This window comes from Emydura macquarii, unplaced genomic scaffold (genome assembly GCF_026122565.2).
Source record: "Emydura macquarii macquarii isolate MOO-44397 ecotype Brisbane River unplaced genomic scaffold, CSIRO-AGI_Emac_v2 contig_1551, whole genome shotgun sequence".
NCBI classification, from domain to species: domain Eukaryota; kingdom Metazoa; phylum Chordata; order Testudines; family Chelidae; genus Emydura; species Emydura macquarii.
This window is the reverse complement of record NW_027131688.1, coordinates 16847028-16861930: the sequence shown is the minus strand read 5'-3', so window position 1 is coordinate 16861930 and position 14903 is coordinate 16847028. Positions and strand designations below refer to the sequence as shown.

Sequence of the window (14903 nt, the reverse complement as noted above, 5' to 3'; positions counted from 1 at the left end):
ACGTGCATGTGTGTAGAGGGTACATTAAGTCAACCAAATCAGTGTTGCTTGCCACTTCCTATTGAGACCATAGGTGTCTTTTCACATCTGTCAAGAATCTGGCAGGTGGAATACAATCCATCTGGAGTATTTTTGCATCTAGACTTTCCTCCACTACCTTCTCTTCCAGCAGAAGAGAGGCAGCTGTTTAAACTTCTTGAATATATAGGAGGGAATCCAACTAGATAGAATAGAGTAGTGGGAAGGGCCTCCAGTCAGAGCCCTTAAAAAAAAAATCTGGGACTCTACTTTTCTGAAATGTAACTCAACTGGAGTATATTAGAATGGCCATATGACTAGCAAACATTAAGGAAACAGCTCTTTATGTCCTTTAGAAACTTCATGAGGGGATATGTAATAGGGTTCACTCCTTTAGTTTTAAGGCTACCCCTTTAAAAAGCACCCCAAAATGCCATCCAGTTTATTGGGAGCCTCAACCTAATCTTTAGTGTCTTAGGTGTTCTCCCCTTTGAAGCTTTCAAATCAGTTTTCTTGCACTCTCCTACACCTTCCTGTTACCCTTTATTTCTTTCAGCAAGATGAGGATACTTACACTACTCTCATACATGGTTATCTGACTAGTTCTCCCCCTCCCCCCCCTTGTAAAGAACTCGCTTTGCCTAAGTTTGTGCAGTCTTTTCATCTTAATTAGTATTCCATTAGATGCCTTCTCACATCCTACTATCCCAGGCAAAAGAGATCCTATGGCACTACCTGGACACCTATACGTTTCCTAAGATGCCCAAGCCACCTGAACTAAAATTCAGGAAAGTAAATGCCCAGTTATTTTTCCTTAACCATTTCCACATTGGGGAACTTTCCTGATCTAAGCTTACCGTCATTTGCCCAAGTCAGAGCCACAGTCTAAACTGGTGGCAGTGAAGTCATAAATGCATTTTATAACAATATTGTATGCAGTAATATTGTAGCTGTGTTTGTCCCAGGATATTAGAGAGACAAGATAAGTGAGTAAATATCTTTTATTGGGCCAACTTCTGTTTGGGAGAGCTGGGAAAAGAGATTTTCGAGCTTATACAGAGCTCTTCTTCAGGTCTGGGAAAAGAACTCAGAGTGTCACAGCTAAATACAAGGTGGAACAGATTGCTTAGCATAGATAGCTAGCACATATTTCTAGGGACCATTCAAGGTAAGTGGCCTATTAGCACCCCTCCAGCCACAAGGGGGAGAAGAAAAAGAAAAACTAACCCCCAACTTTTTCTTCTTTGTATTCCACAAAACAGGAACTAACACCTGACAGCCAAGACTTTTCTGTTGAGAGCTAAAAGATACTTTCTTAGCAAATAAAGAATGGGTCTAATTAATAGGGAACTCAGTGTTTTGATAAGTTGGCAAGTAGTACATAATTACAGGAGAATGGACTGATGCTTATGCTTTGGTCAAAAAATTTCAAGTAACTTGCAAGTGGCAAGTTTTGAAGACGTGGGACAAATATATTTACAAAGCTAGCTGCAATAGGGTAGCACTGTTTCTCTCTTGACCCACCCTGTTAGCAGATGTTAGAACTTCTGAATGGAAGTATTGACCAATTTGTGTTCACTGTGGCGGCTGCTACTTATTCACCTTCCCTTTATTTTCAGGGTGGAGTTAAGTGGTTCAACCCAGAGGGAATTCAGGTCTGGGACATACCTTAGACCTGCAAGGAAACCCTAAGAACAGGCCTGGTTTGGGGTAGAATGCATAGGCTGTGTTTTTTTAGTGTTATCTCAACTGAAAAATATCACCTCAAGAAAAGGGTTGAGTTTGGTCGTAATCCAGAATGTACATTCTGTGCTGGAGTTGGGAAAGGACCATCTAGTCATACCAACCCATTCTTTAAAAAATAAATAAAAATCAACTGAAATGAAAGATGCTATTTTTTCAGAAGATCTGTACCACAAAGATGGATGATATTTATGGAAGACTCAGAAATATTCAACATTCGTGCAAGTTCTAATAAATTTTCACTATTGCAGGTGATCTTTAAATATAATAAAGTGCTGGTTCTTGTTTGAAGTGCCTCATTTAATCCCAGCTGTTTTTTTCCAAATCCCTTCAGTCAGTCACATAAACACAGAAGCAGACAACCTCTGAAAGTAACAAGTTCTATGAAACTCAGTCTGAAATAAATGTAACTTCATATTGCATAGATATGGGTTATATTCTATCTACAACCATCTAGCAAATTTTTATTTTATGTATACTGCCTAATTGTTAAAATCTCTGCTAAAAGCAAAATATTGGAAAGCCAGTGTTCTTCCCTCACACTAAAACAGCCAAGTACATATACTTACTTGCATTCCCCAGGTACACTGCAACCCCCATGGAGTAAATCACATCCTTGTTTACATACAGCTGTGAATAGAAAAAAGGTTTAGACTTCAGTTAGTATAGGCAGTAGGACTCTAGTTAATACAGAAACATTAGCTCCTAGTCCAGCAATTAAAGCAGCTTCATAATGGAGTATCTTATTCATTGCTCATTCCTAATACAGTTGTCCTTCCAATTAATTCTTACACAGACATCAATAATCACAACTATTTAAAAACATCTAGTTCTTCAAGCTAGCTGTTTCATTAAATCAACTCTATTAAAGTTTGTATAAAACCACCTGAGGTGGCATCTTGTCAGCATGGATCTACAAACAAGGATTAAATTTTTAATGTTATACCAATTAATTTGATTTGTTTACATGCCACTTCTCAGCCACTTTTTAAAGTTACTCAACCTTTTAAAATAAGATACCTAATATTGAACTGAAGACCAATATACCTTCAAAAATATATACAAATATTGGCTAAGATAACTCTAAACTTTTGTTCACTCATCACTTTGTCAAAAGTGGAAAAACAAAAACAATTTTAGTGCTCATTCACTGAAAGGTAGGAGGAAAAATGCTGTGGGACTAAACTGAAGATTCTGGGTACATTTAAGAAGGACCGCACTTGAACTCCTGGTAACATTAACAGACATCAAAAAGCTTTCAGCTTTGTATATATAAAGTTGTTTAAAGTTTAATCTCACTTTCAAATAGAGTTACAAAGACTTTTTCCAGGACTGGAAAATATATACAGTATTGCAGAATCTGGTACTGTAAAATTTTATTAAAACCATCTTCATTTTTTAAAGCTGTTAAAAAGCTATAATACATCATTTTATCTTAAAAGATGGCTCATTGAACAAAGGTAATCAGTAACTTCAGTTTAAATTAAAAGGATATCTAATTCACTGGTTTAAGACCTCCTACTTTGATAGGTAGTCTGACAAGTGCTCTCAACAGCAACAGGATCCCTCTATCAAATTCTGCCAAGAGCCACGGGTGACCAGATAGCAACAGTGAAAAATCAGGACAGGGGGTGGGAGGGAGAGCAGGGGGCAATAGGTGCCTATACAAGACAAAACCCGAATATCAGGACTCCCCCAAAAAAATCAGAACATCTGGTCACCTACTCACGTCACTTTTACTAGAAGTCAGATTTATTTATTTATTTTTTTAAAAAGCAAAATGAAAAAGCAACCAGCAACAAAATAGTGCTTGCATTCGTAGTGGCAATTCAGTCATTCATAGTGATAGTGAATGGGAATTGGGACAGGAAAAGAGTAAGAACGACTGATTTAGCTTACAGTTCAACTCAATGATTTTTTTGGAATTGCTAGCAAACTGAAAAATCCATTATTTGCCCAGTTCTAACAACAAAGTAAATACATTCATGTGGTGCTAGTGCACATGGCAATATAGTTGGTGCAGCATGCTAAAAAGAGATCTCGCATCAACATCCCTTCTAATTTCAATAAAAATTATGTAAAATGGTAAGCAAAATATTACCTTGTTTACATTCTTCTCCCATCCAACCTTCCATGCAGGCTTTGTTTCCATATTGATCACATGTGTAGTGACCAACAAAGTCATTACGAGGTCCACAAAATTTATTGCACCGCGTGCTGTAGTAATTCTCATCACATTTCACTCTTATTTGCACTTCAAAATGAGCTACATGTCCCTTAAATGGTAAGGTCTTCCACCGATCCTCTGGGTTGATCATACCAGCATACGACACTCTCTCTATTAACAGCTCTTCATCTTTTTTAAAGAGAAAACAAAAACCCTAATATATTGCAGGCCTGATACCACATAAATGCAAAAAATAATACTTTTTTTCTGTATTAACTGGTTAAAAAGACCATCAGTACAAAAAAAACCTTAAGTTGTTAAGGGGCTACTAAACCTAAATTTATTTTACTCTGTCTTGCAAGGTTAGTTATAGGAATTTTAAAAAATGGCCCAAAGGAAACATTAAGAAATGGAACAATCAATAGAAAATGGCTTTTTGTCAGTGCATCAAAATACACTGAACCCCCACAGTGACAACCATGTTTATCTTTATATGAGGCTCTGTTCTTTTTTATTCTTAAAAATTGCAAAATCTGCATATATCCAGTAAGTAGGATGTTGGAATAGGGGTTTCTCTGGTGTGTGTAATTAAAAACAAAAAACAAAAACCCCAACCAGTATGCTCAGCCAGGTTGCTCTAAATCAGTGGTTCTCTACCTATTTACCATTGGGGGCTGCATATGCAGCTCTCTGTGTTATGCAGGCCACGTGGGCCTGTATGGCCTTAATAATGTCATATGGGCTGCAGCTGTATGCACTGATTGGGCTGCAAAAGGCCTCATGGGTTGAGAGCCACTGCTCTAAATAGACCTACATACAACTGTATCCCTCAATAAATCCTGTTTTATGTATGTAAAAAGCTCATCCACCCCACGGTACCACCCTCCAAAATTTAAAAACTAGGACTTAAAAAAAGTGCCAAAGTGAGACTGTATGTGTCATTTGGAAGTAAGACATCTAAAATTACAAAGAGTAAACATAACAATTTATGGAATATTCATGATTATTTTATCACTTAATTTTTTTCAGTATAATTAAATTTCACCATTGTGTAACTACCATATTATTCTCTCAAAAATGCCCTTCTAAAAAAAAAAAAAAAAAAAATGAAACATGGCAGCAGGCAATCACAGTGAATTAAAGGACTGACTGGATATGAAGCTTTAAGTAGTCTCACCTGATAAGAGGGTTATATGACAGGGTTAAAGAACTGCTACCCCATACTTATTTCATAGTTAGAAGACTTAGCTTTTCAATGCTGGGAAATCATTTTCATAAGCAATACAAAAGTGTCAGGAATTCAGTCTCTAGAAGAGAGCTTTAGCTACCATTCAGGGTTTAGAAACAATTATAGGCATCACTTCGCCTGCTCCAAATGTTATGTATATAAAATCCTCAAGTGAAATGCTAACCACATGGTACTATGACTTTTCTAGATTACTTATTGAAATTAATCTAGAATTGCACATAACTTCTTACACACCTGTGAAGAAGTTATAACAACCCCTGAAGTGGTCATATATACTGACTTTCTACACCATAACAAAAGATGCCAAATAAAGGTACTTTAGCATTTGTTTTCTTTGAACACCAAACGTTTCAAATAAATAATAATTAAAAAAGCACAAAAGGAAAGCTAAAAGGAGTCGACAGTTTCCTCCTGGAAATATCAAGTCCCATCTTCAGGTCTATGGTTCAAATCTAGCCAAGGCCAGGTTGGTAGTGAATGACACTAAGTTACTACTGCATGATTTCAGCGCCCTATGCAAAGTTAGTTTGTGTTGTCTAACCAATCACTAATAGACCAATCATATAATTAGAATAACAGTCTTGTTGGCAGTCTTAGAAATTGAACACGAGACCAGTGACCCTTCTTGCCCTGATCATAGCTAGGCACACCATGACAGTATGGGGCCTCTTGTATGTCTGTTGCCATAGCTATACCTCCTCTGTAAAGACTAGATGACTTCAGTGTGACTGGAGGTCAAGTAAACATTTTTTGAATAAAAGTCAAACATTAAAGAAAAAAGTCTACGGAAGTACATTGTATATCTGAAGTCCTGCCAAAAAAAAAAAAAAAAAAACCACCCAAACCATTTGCTAGCATTTTTTTTTAAGTTCTGTCATTAGTGTATGCTATCTATATCTTCCCTTAAAAAATTAAAGAATTCACATAAGAATTATGTAAATTTAATTCAAGCATGACAAGGTGCTCAAGTTTCAGCAGGAAGTGTGCCTACCACCTAGCCCCAAATCCTCCTGCCCAGTAAATATTTAAAAAGTCAGAAGTGATACTAGAAAGCAGGAAGATATCTGGTTAAAAAATCCACACAAGAAAGCTATTTTTGCAGTCTGTTCAGACTGGCTTGTATTTAAAACTGAAGTTATGAGTTCAAAAATCTGCCTATTGCTGTTCTTTAAGGACATGCCCATAAGTCCTTATATGTGGGTTCTTTTGTCCTCTTTTCTCTAAGTTTTGGTAATGAAATATCATTAAACATCTGTGAGCTGATTAGCACATTCATTAGATCTAGTTAAGGCATTAAAATATTGTTTATTTCTGCAAGAGTTGATTAAAGCATTTCCACGCAGAACCTTCTTCTCATGAATCCCCATTTTGCCTTCTTTTAGAATAAGTTACAACCATCGTGGAATTTTTTTCATTTTTGGGCATTCTTCCTAGAGCTCCTGTCTGACAGAGATTATTTAGAAGCCTAGATAAATAAATCAAGGAATTGGCTCTAGACCAAGTGGAGGATGTAAGCTGGGGGAAGGGAGGAAAAAAGTTGTTAATCAGCTCTCAGACTTCCAGCATCATCATGGTCATATTCTACTTCAAGACTAAGATAAAGACTGTCCCTAAATCCCATGTGCGTTTTAAAACAGGGGCTGCAATATGTAATCAGGAGTTAACCTATCAAAAGGAAGAGTGGTGGAAGAACATTGACATGGCTCTCTTCCTCTGCAAGACCTAAATCTCCTTCTAGTAGAGACTGAGAATCTGACTAAAAGCTCAAAAGGAGGATCTTGGATTTTAGAGACTCTTACTACCACTTTATTCTTAAGGAAAGGAAGCAATTGTCTTTTAAAGTTTAGTATATGTCCTTATCTAAAGGTTCTCCAGGGCAGCCTATCAAACCTCATTTCTGTGAATTTGGAAAAATGGATTTCTCCTAGTTCTCAGATAGGGGTATTTGCAGGGTACTTAAACTTATCTTGCTGCAAGTCTTACCACTTAAAGGAAGTGTGTACTAGAGAGAGACACAAGGGGCACTTTACTCAGTAGTAATTTGACTTTTTTCCATGATTAGCCATCAGTTTTCCCACAAGCCTGTTTCCTTGGAAATAAAGAAGATGGCAGAGAGGCTTGCATGATAGCAGATGATGCTTTTTGTTTCTTCTGAGTTATTATAATACCTCACAGTCCACCTGATCTTTGGGAAAAGAATCCCCTGAAGAAGATGGCTTAGCCAGAGATGCCATAGCTATATTTGAAACTGGTAGCTGTGCCACAGATTCTACCTACTCAAAAAACTAAAACAAAACAGAAGAAGGATTTCCCTGCTTAGCACTACATCTGCCTTTGTTACAGGTTTTACATTAACAAAAGCACCACCTACTCATCATCTGCACGGAAATAGATACCCAGAAACCTGCTGTTCATTTCAATACTGTTCTGCTGTATCAGAAAGTAGGTTCTAGAGAAATTAGCCTCTGCTGAACAGTTTCCACAGGCTCTGACTGAGACCTTGCAGTCCTCCAAATCCTCCTTTGAAGGACAACAGCCAGTGTTTGCCTCTGTAGCCTTCTTACATTTCATGACTCATCTTATTCTAAGTGGGATAAAGAATGTAAGAGAGGAAAGTGAATGTGAGTCTATCACTCTTCCCAGAAACTTGCAGTAAAGAAGGAGATAAACCAGGACCCACAAGTAGTAGGCTGGCAGGTAACGAAATTGCAAGCACTTTTGCCAAGTAGACACTAGCCTGCTTTCCCAATGGTCTATGCTGGGTTATGCTGAGCCAAGACAGAATCCTTTTCTTTCCTTCCTAAGAGTAGGAAGGGAGGATATCTAAACGTTTGTCTCTTTGAGGCCACTCATGAAGTTTAATCCAAATTAACTAATGGTGTGAATTAGAAATGGATTAGTTAAATTGCATTAAATCCCTTTGTAGGAGGACTTGTATGATAAAAGGTTTACTGAATTAAGGCCACTATATTTCTGCATGAGAGGGTGCACACAATTAATGCAGTTTAAATTTCTAATTCACACCTTTAGCTAATTTGGATTAGTTATCCTGAATGTCCCCGTGTAGACAAGACCGAGGCTGTCTACATCACAGCCTATGTTGGCAAAATTTGTCTGTCACTCAGGGGTGTGAATATTCCATCCTGAATGACACAGTTACACGGACATAAGTGCTCCTGTGCTCAGCGTTATGTCAGCAGGAGAACCTCTCCTGCCAACATAGCTTCTGCTGCTCATGGAGGTAAGTTTTTTTTATGCTGATGGAAGAGCTCTCTCCTGTTGGCAAAGAGCATCTTCACCAGACGCGCTGCAGAAGTGCCGCTTTTTCAATAAGCAACGCCATACATACAGACGTGGCCTAAATCAGATGACAGCTGGAAAGTGAGCAGCAGAGCCTATTATGTCTGAAAGGAGAGACGCTAGACCTTTTCATTGGTTTTATGTCCACAATTTGTCCCTTTGCCCCAGAAAGGGAACCAAAAAACCCCCCTGAACAACCTCAAAACATTCATTTTCTTTCTCCCAAATCACAAGTAAAGTAATGCTGCTCACAGCAGATCTTTGGAGCATCAATCTTTTTAACAAGATATTGGGCTAGGAAAATTTGAGAGGAAGCAGAAGAGAAACAAGGCACAAAAAAGGAGATGGGATGGTTGAAAAAAAAAAAAAAATCTGGTAGTTTTGGCCTTCTAATAAAATAGTGTCTCTTTGCCACATCATTAACTGCAGCTGCAAACCTCCTTCCTGATGGAAGCAAAAGGTTTCTGGAGAGTGTCAGGGTGGCCACTTTGCAACTCACCCCTGTTACAGTAGAAGGGAATCTTATAAATGGTGGCAATTTAGAAGTAACATATCAATTAGAGCAAGTTTTAACTAAAAAATTGAGACAGGTTACCACAAACATATATACAGATCTCTGAAACCTGGGGTTCACCCCATTTTCAGCACCTGGGTGGGGAGCTTTTATTTCCATAGTCATTCTCTTCAGGGTATAGGTGTTTTCGCCTGAGCACACAAGGGATTAATTCTAGTTTCATTTACTTCCATATTAAAGCCTTCCCCTACCTGTATAGGGAGAACCTGTGCAGGGAGGTAAAGCTTGAATTCACCCTTTGTGTGGGGACAAGGAAGTGTCCTTCCATTCTGTCACAGACTTATATATAGGGCTCTTTAAAAACTCCAGTGTTAAACAGCCTTTCCCAGAACTCTAAAATAGCAAGCCTAAATTAAACATGACGGAATGACAAGTCACTACTAAAGGAATGATAAATAGGACAAAGCAACTTTCACCTTGCAAATCAGGTATTTTGTTCTATTGGTGTCTTAAGGTTATGGGATGGATCAAGACTTCCTAAATTTAGATTTAAGGTTTTGTTTTCAGGTATTGGATGCCAGTCCAACCAATTACATACACCCAAGAATGAAAGAAATTTACTCCGCTCAACTGCACTTGTGTGCCTACACATTATCACTTCCTTTAGAGCTGCAGACAGTAATCTGACAATTCTGTGGTTTTCTATAGGTTATGCAAATCCATCACTGATCGATTGGCCAAATAAATGCTTACGGACCATCACTCAATCCACAAGTGTTTTTCTAGATTCAATGACAATTATTAGAATAAATGGTCCTGTATCTGCTTTTTACAAGGCTGTAAAACATTAGCTATTCCCTCAGGCCTAAAATACCAAAACTGATTACACCTTCACCAAGCTTCCTTTAAAAATCAAAGCCATTTTAAGCTTTGAATGTGCGAGAGATTGAAACTTTATAATATGCCTTTCAGACTGCCAAATATTTCTAAATTACAAAAATGTCACTGAAACACCGAAGGTTCATCAGCCCATGTTAATAAACGTCTTTAAAAAGACAAACCAAATGTGCTAGATGTGACACCACATCTCCCCCTCTGAAAGCAGAGGCCTCCATGCATGCTCAAGGGACAGTCCTCTTTCCTTCTCCACCTCTGATGAGATTGACCAGATAGCGCTATGTAATTTGAGTATGCTAGTGTGAAGCTTTTACTTCAGGCTGCTAGTTCAATTCCTTCTAAAGTTTTAAATACATCTTCTCAAGTTTTTACAAGTAGATGCTGCCTTTATGTGGCTGTTGAATTCCCCCCTTTGCACAAAACAATGGTCAAGAGACAGAGGTGAGCTGAACCCACTCAGGCTGCAACTCTCCCCTTCCATTCCAACTGTCATCTCTGGAACCTGGAGGGGACAGTGAGTTTTAAGAAACTGTGGTGTTAGTACAGATCAGTAGCACAGGTCTAAGTGATAGCAGCACAAAATATAAAGTTTTAAAATCAGCTTGATTTCATTTTTCAATTCTATAAGAAACATAGTTCTGCCAGAATTTAACAAAGATATTTCTTATAGAGAAGTTCATATTTGTAAGGTTCTTTGAGAACATATTACAGCTGCTAAGGATGTTAAAAAATTCAACATCTAATTATGCTCCTAAATATATTGGTGTGGACTGCTATTAGGGCCATTACCTGCTGGATTCTTAGTAGTTTCAAGTTCGCAAGAGCCAATCCAAAAGAACAGAGCAGATTATGTCTGTTTAGCACAAAACAATTTAGCATCCAATCACTCAAAATATACCCAATTTTGAGGACTTTCTGGAATGATACTAGTGCCAGACAAAATTCAGTGTTTGGTATCTGAAACGGACAATTGTTTCATAGAATCAGAGTTGGAAGGGACCTCAGGAGGTCATCTAGTCCAACCCACTGCTCAAAGCAGGACTAACCTCAGCTAAACCTCAGCTTTGGTCAGGTTCACACTGGCAAGCCAGCTACCCCACTACAGGTCTCCCAGATATAAAGTTATCAAACCACTATTTTGATTTGTAACTACATTCTTTAATGCAGCTAAAATGCTTTTGCTCTGTTATATTATATAGCAACAAGTTGTAAAATATTAAAAATCTGTTACTAGAGCAAAAAGGTTTGTAATAAGCCTTAGAGCGTTTACTCTAAAATCTTAACTTCATCGTATTTCCCAAGGTTAATTAGAACCTATGCTTTAAGTCTCGTTTAGGAAGGCATCCATCTATAATACAGTGTTACGTCTTGACATTAACACTTTTTACTTGAATGACCATGTTTGTCCTGTTAAATGAGCTGGTAAAAAAGTGAGGGGGAAAAAGCTAGAGCTAGTCTGAAAAAGAAAATTTTGCGAAAATTTGAGATTTCCAACCTCTTTTACCTTCCTCTAAATTTAAACCAGCTTTAACAGTAGCCATCATAGAGGTCGTGAAGCTCTAACTACTATTAACATTCAAAACCCAGCATCACTAATCAAGGCAAGAAACAAAAAGTAATGACATATCACAGTCATATACCTTTATGATCTTCTAAAGAAGATGTTCAAATTAGATTCTTTTACATCATTAGGAGACGAAATAGTCATCAGTTTATTCAATCCATTTTAAAATTTTACAGTACTGATACAGTATGCTCTATTTTTTGAAGGTACAGCAAGGGGACATCCCTGCCCATGTTTCCTGCACTAGTCAGAGTTAGTAAATACATTTTTTTGTTTTGTTTTTTTACAAAAAAACTAAACTAAGACATCAACTGAAATTATAGGGCAAAAACAAATTACACAAGGAATTGCATTACCAAAAAAACAACGCCAAACAAAACACACTACAACAGCATTATGAATGTTAGCTACAGAGGTCAATCATATTTAACTACACTTTCTTTTGATGGAAGGGGAAGAGAGAAACAGGGTTTAGTTTAATGCCCATGAAAATAGGGAACTAACCACACTTATTAAGCTATTCCAGAACTTTATCCTCCACAGTATGAGTTGCAGAGGCCAAAGAAGAGTTTGTGAGTGGCTCAATATTGTGGGCAAAATTCCCCTAGCAACAAGAGCAACTCAAGACTTGCTTTCATTTGAAACACAACAGAAAACTATAATCGAAGACTAGGATATTCGCTTGCCATCATTCAACCCCTGACAAAAATGAGTCAGAGTTCTAAGAAGATCTTCCTTGCATAGCACTTCTAACAAATTTTCCACGTATCAGAGAGCTGCTATGTATAGTATATGCTTATAGATGTCTGCCCCTGATTATTATGCTTTCACAGGTTTCACTTACTTCTAACAATGAACCACATTAGAAATTTTAGTGACTTTTAACCTACATTTTTCCCTGCTAAAACTTCCAATTTTCAACGCAATATCCCAGGACACCTGTGTTCAGATAAGTCTTCCCAAATCCAAGATTCCAGTTTCAAAGATACATAATTTTGCTGTACACTGTGTAAATACACTTTTGGATGAGCAAAATATAGACGTTCTTCATGAATACTCACTGTTTTTTGTTTCGTTATCCCAGTCCCAAGCTTCTATTATTAATGTGAATGATCTCTGAAAAGAAATAAAACACGAGTTAGATACCAACCAACCATTTACAAAGCCAGCCACAAACAGTTATTTAGAAACAGCATTTGTTACTACCATGAGAGATCCGAGGTTCTAAGCATAGCAATCTCAAAAACATTAAGCATTTTTAGCCATCTCAAAATCCTCACTTTTTTTAAGTAAGGTTTGAAATTCTTTAAAAGTACTACTTAAAAACTTGCATTAGCAGCATTAGTTCGTCCTGCAGAGCTGGTTTAAGCAACAAATATAAACAGCACTAAGAAACAAAACACATCTGAAGACCCTCTATATCTAACCTAAGTTTTAGTTTCAATTGGGCAGATCAGCACAACTATTGAAGTTTAGTCCCATTTAAAAAAAAATAAGAACACTTCACTTCAGATGTATGGAAATACTACCTACAAGAAATAGCTAATAAAAGTGCTTAGGCTAAAAAAATTATATTAAAAAAAGGAAAAACCACAATGTGGAGATGTCCAAAAATCCAATAGTCTAAACTGATCCCTGATTTAGATTTATAGTGTTCCATGCTTCAGACCTACTGAAAATTTGGACTGAAATTTTTATAAAAGAGGAAATATGAAGAATGCACCTGGAAAAGGCTGGGCTCGTCAGCAAAATTAAACAGTATATGTTGAGGGTGAAAAATGTACTTTGGTGAATAACCTGTTCCCTTTCTAGGAAAAGAGTGAAAGCAACACTTCAGAGGTTTTGTAATCTAGAATGAAGTAGCTATGGTTTGGAGGCAGTGGTGGGAGGGAAAAAAAGCTTTACTTTATTCAAGACTGCTGAAAGCTTCACTTTATTGTTTTTAACCACAATATCCAGTTAATCTGATTTTAACTGCCTAGCACATTTAAGTGCTGAGCTTAGTCAGAGAAGAACTTAAAGCCCTATTTGTAGGTCTAAATATTTACTAGATCTGAGCTTCAACAACTGAGAATAGCTTTTATCTATTATATTATCTTACAGTCTTGTTTAAATCAAACTGAAGCAGTCATAAATTTAACTAAAACAAACAAAACCTGCTGTGCAATGGCACCCCAGAACTCTTATGAGAAATACATACAATATTCATTCAACTTTATGCATAAATTAGAGGCATAAAAAAAGTTCTCACGTACCACACTTAGTTGTACAGAATTTAGTATCTGCTGCATTCCTTAAGTACAGCAAGTTACAAAGCTGAAGTGACCTGGACAAGTTCAGTTTTCAAATAGAAGGCCCCATGTTAGGAAAAGGAATCTGGATCAATTTATGTAGATTTTTGGAAGGAGGCAGCAAGGAAGGCTACTTAGTAGGGTGACCACCCATCCCTAATTGGGCAGGCAGTTCCAAAATGTGTGTGTGTGTCTGTCAAGTCCCGGTCCAAGGCTGAATGACTCCATGACAGCAATTTATCCTGACTGCCTGCAGCACCGCTCTGCATCTGCCTGAGGATAAGGTGCAGCATCAGCTTCTTCCCTGGGGAGGGGGGTGGGGGCGCGGATGCGCCAAGGAGGGCCTTGCCCCCCTTGCCACAAGGCCCCGCCCCTGGCTCCTCCTCTTCCACCCAAGGCCCTGCCCCTGGCTAGGCCAGAAGCTGGAGTTGGGCAATAGTAAGAGCTGCCCAGGGAGCCCGGGCCATTATGGGGTGCCCCGGACCCACCACCTACCCTGGGCAACATTCCCCAGAGGCCAGAGACACAAGCCTAGGGCTGCTATTGGGCATCCCAGCACCCCACCCAGGACATGTGGCATGTCTGGGGCTCCTCACAGCAGCCCGGTCTCCCTGGGTGGCTCTGGGTTCTGGCCTGACCACGGGGTGAGGCCTCAGGGGTAAGAGGATCGGGGCAGAGCCACAGAGGGGGCATGTGTCCTGTTTTTGCATTTTGAAAAGATCGTCATCCTACTATCTAAGGCTACCCTACCTTTACGTTAGCAGATGTACACCAGTTTTTTACAACAATTTCTTTAACACTTAACAAGCTCTTTTGATAGGGACTAAGATTCCAAAGTTTACCTGCATTAAAAGCATAAAACTTGTGCAGCATCCCTAGAAGATAAAAATACAATTTTTTTTTTTTTAAATGCCAATTGTTTTGGTTCTTGTAGGGATATTACAAGGAGTCAGCAGGGCCTATATAGACATGCATCTTCTAGACCTCGTTTTTTAGATACAAGTGTACTCAGTTATGTGACTATTGGGGTCACTGGTTACAGTCTCTGAATAAGTGTACCTCATGTACTTTCAGCTAAAGATGCAGTTTGTTATGGTTTGAGGGTTCTCTCTAGAATTCTGCAGACTCCTGCACTTTGCTGCTTTTCAACTGATATTGAT

At 38.2% G+C, this 14903-nt stretch overlaps 1 protein-coding gene across 2 annotated transcripts in view; it reads right to left on the bottom strand.

The window, feature by feature from the left end:
* The window catches only part of JAG2 (jagged canonical Notch ligand 2), a 100483-nt gene that overhangs the window by 53381 nt on the left and 32199 nt on the right, over window positions 1-14903 (bottom strand). For both annotated transcript variants that reach the window (XM_067554946.1, XM_067554945.1), the window contains exons 3-5: window positions 12514-12568; window positions 3863-4117; window positions 2331-2391 (exon numbers count right to left, since the gene is read on the bottom strand). In XM_067554946.1, the coding sequence (XP_067411047.1) occupies window positions 2331-2391; window positions 3863-4117; window positions 12514-12568 (371 nt within the window). The remainder of the gene's footprint in view (window positions 1-2330; window positions 2392-3862; window positions 4118-12513; window positions 12569-14903) is intronic.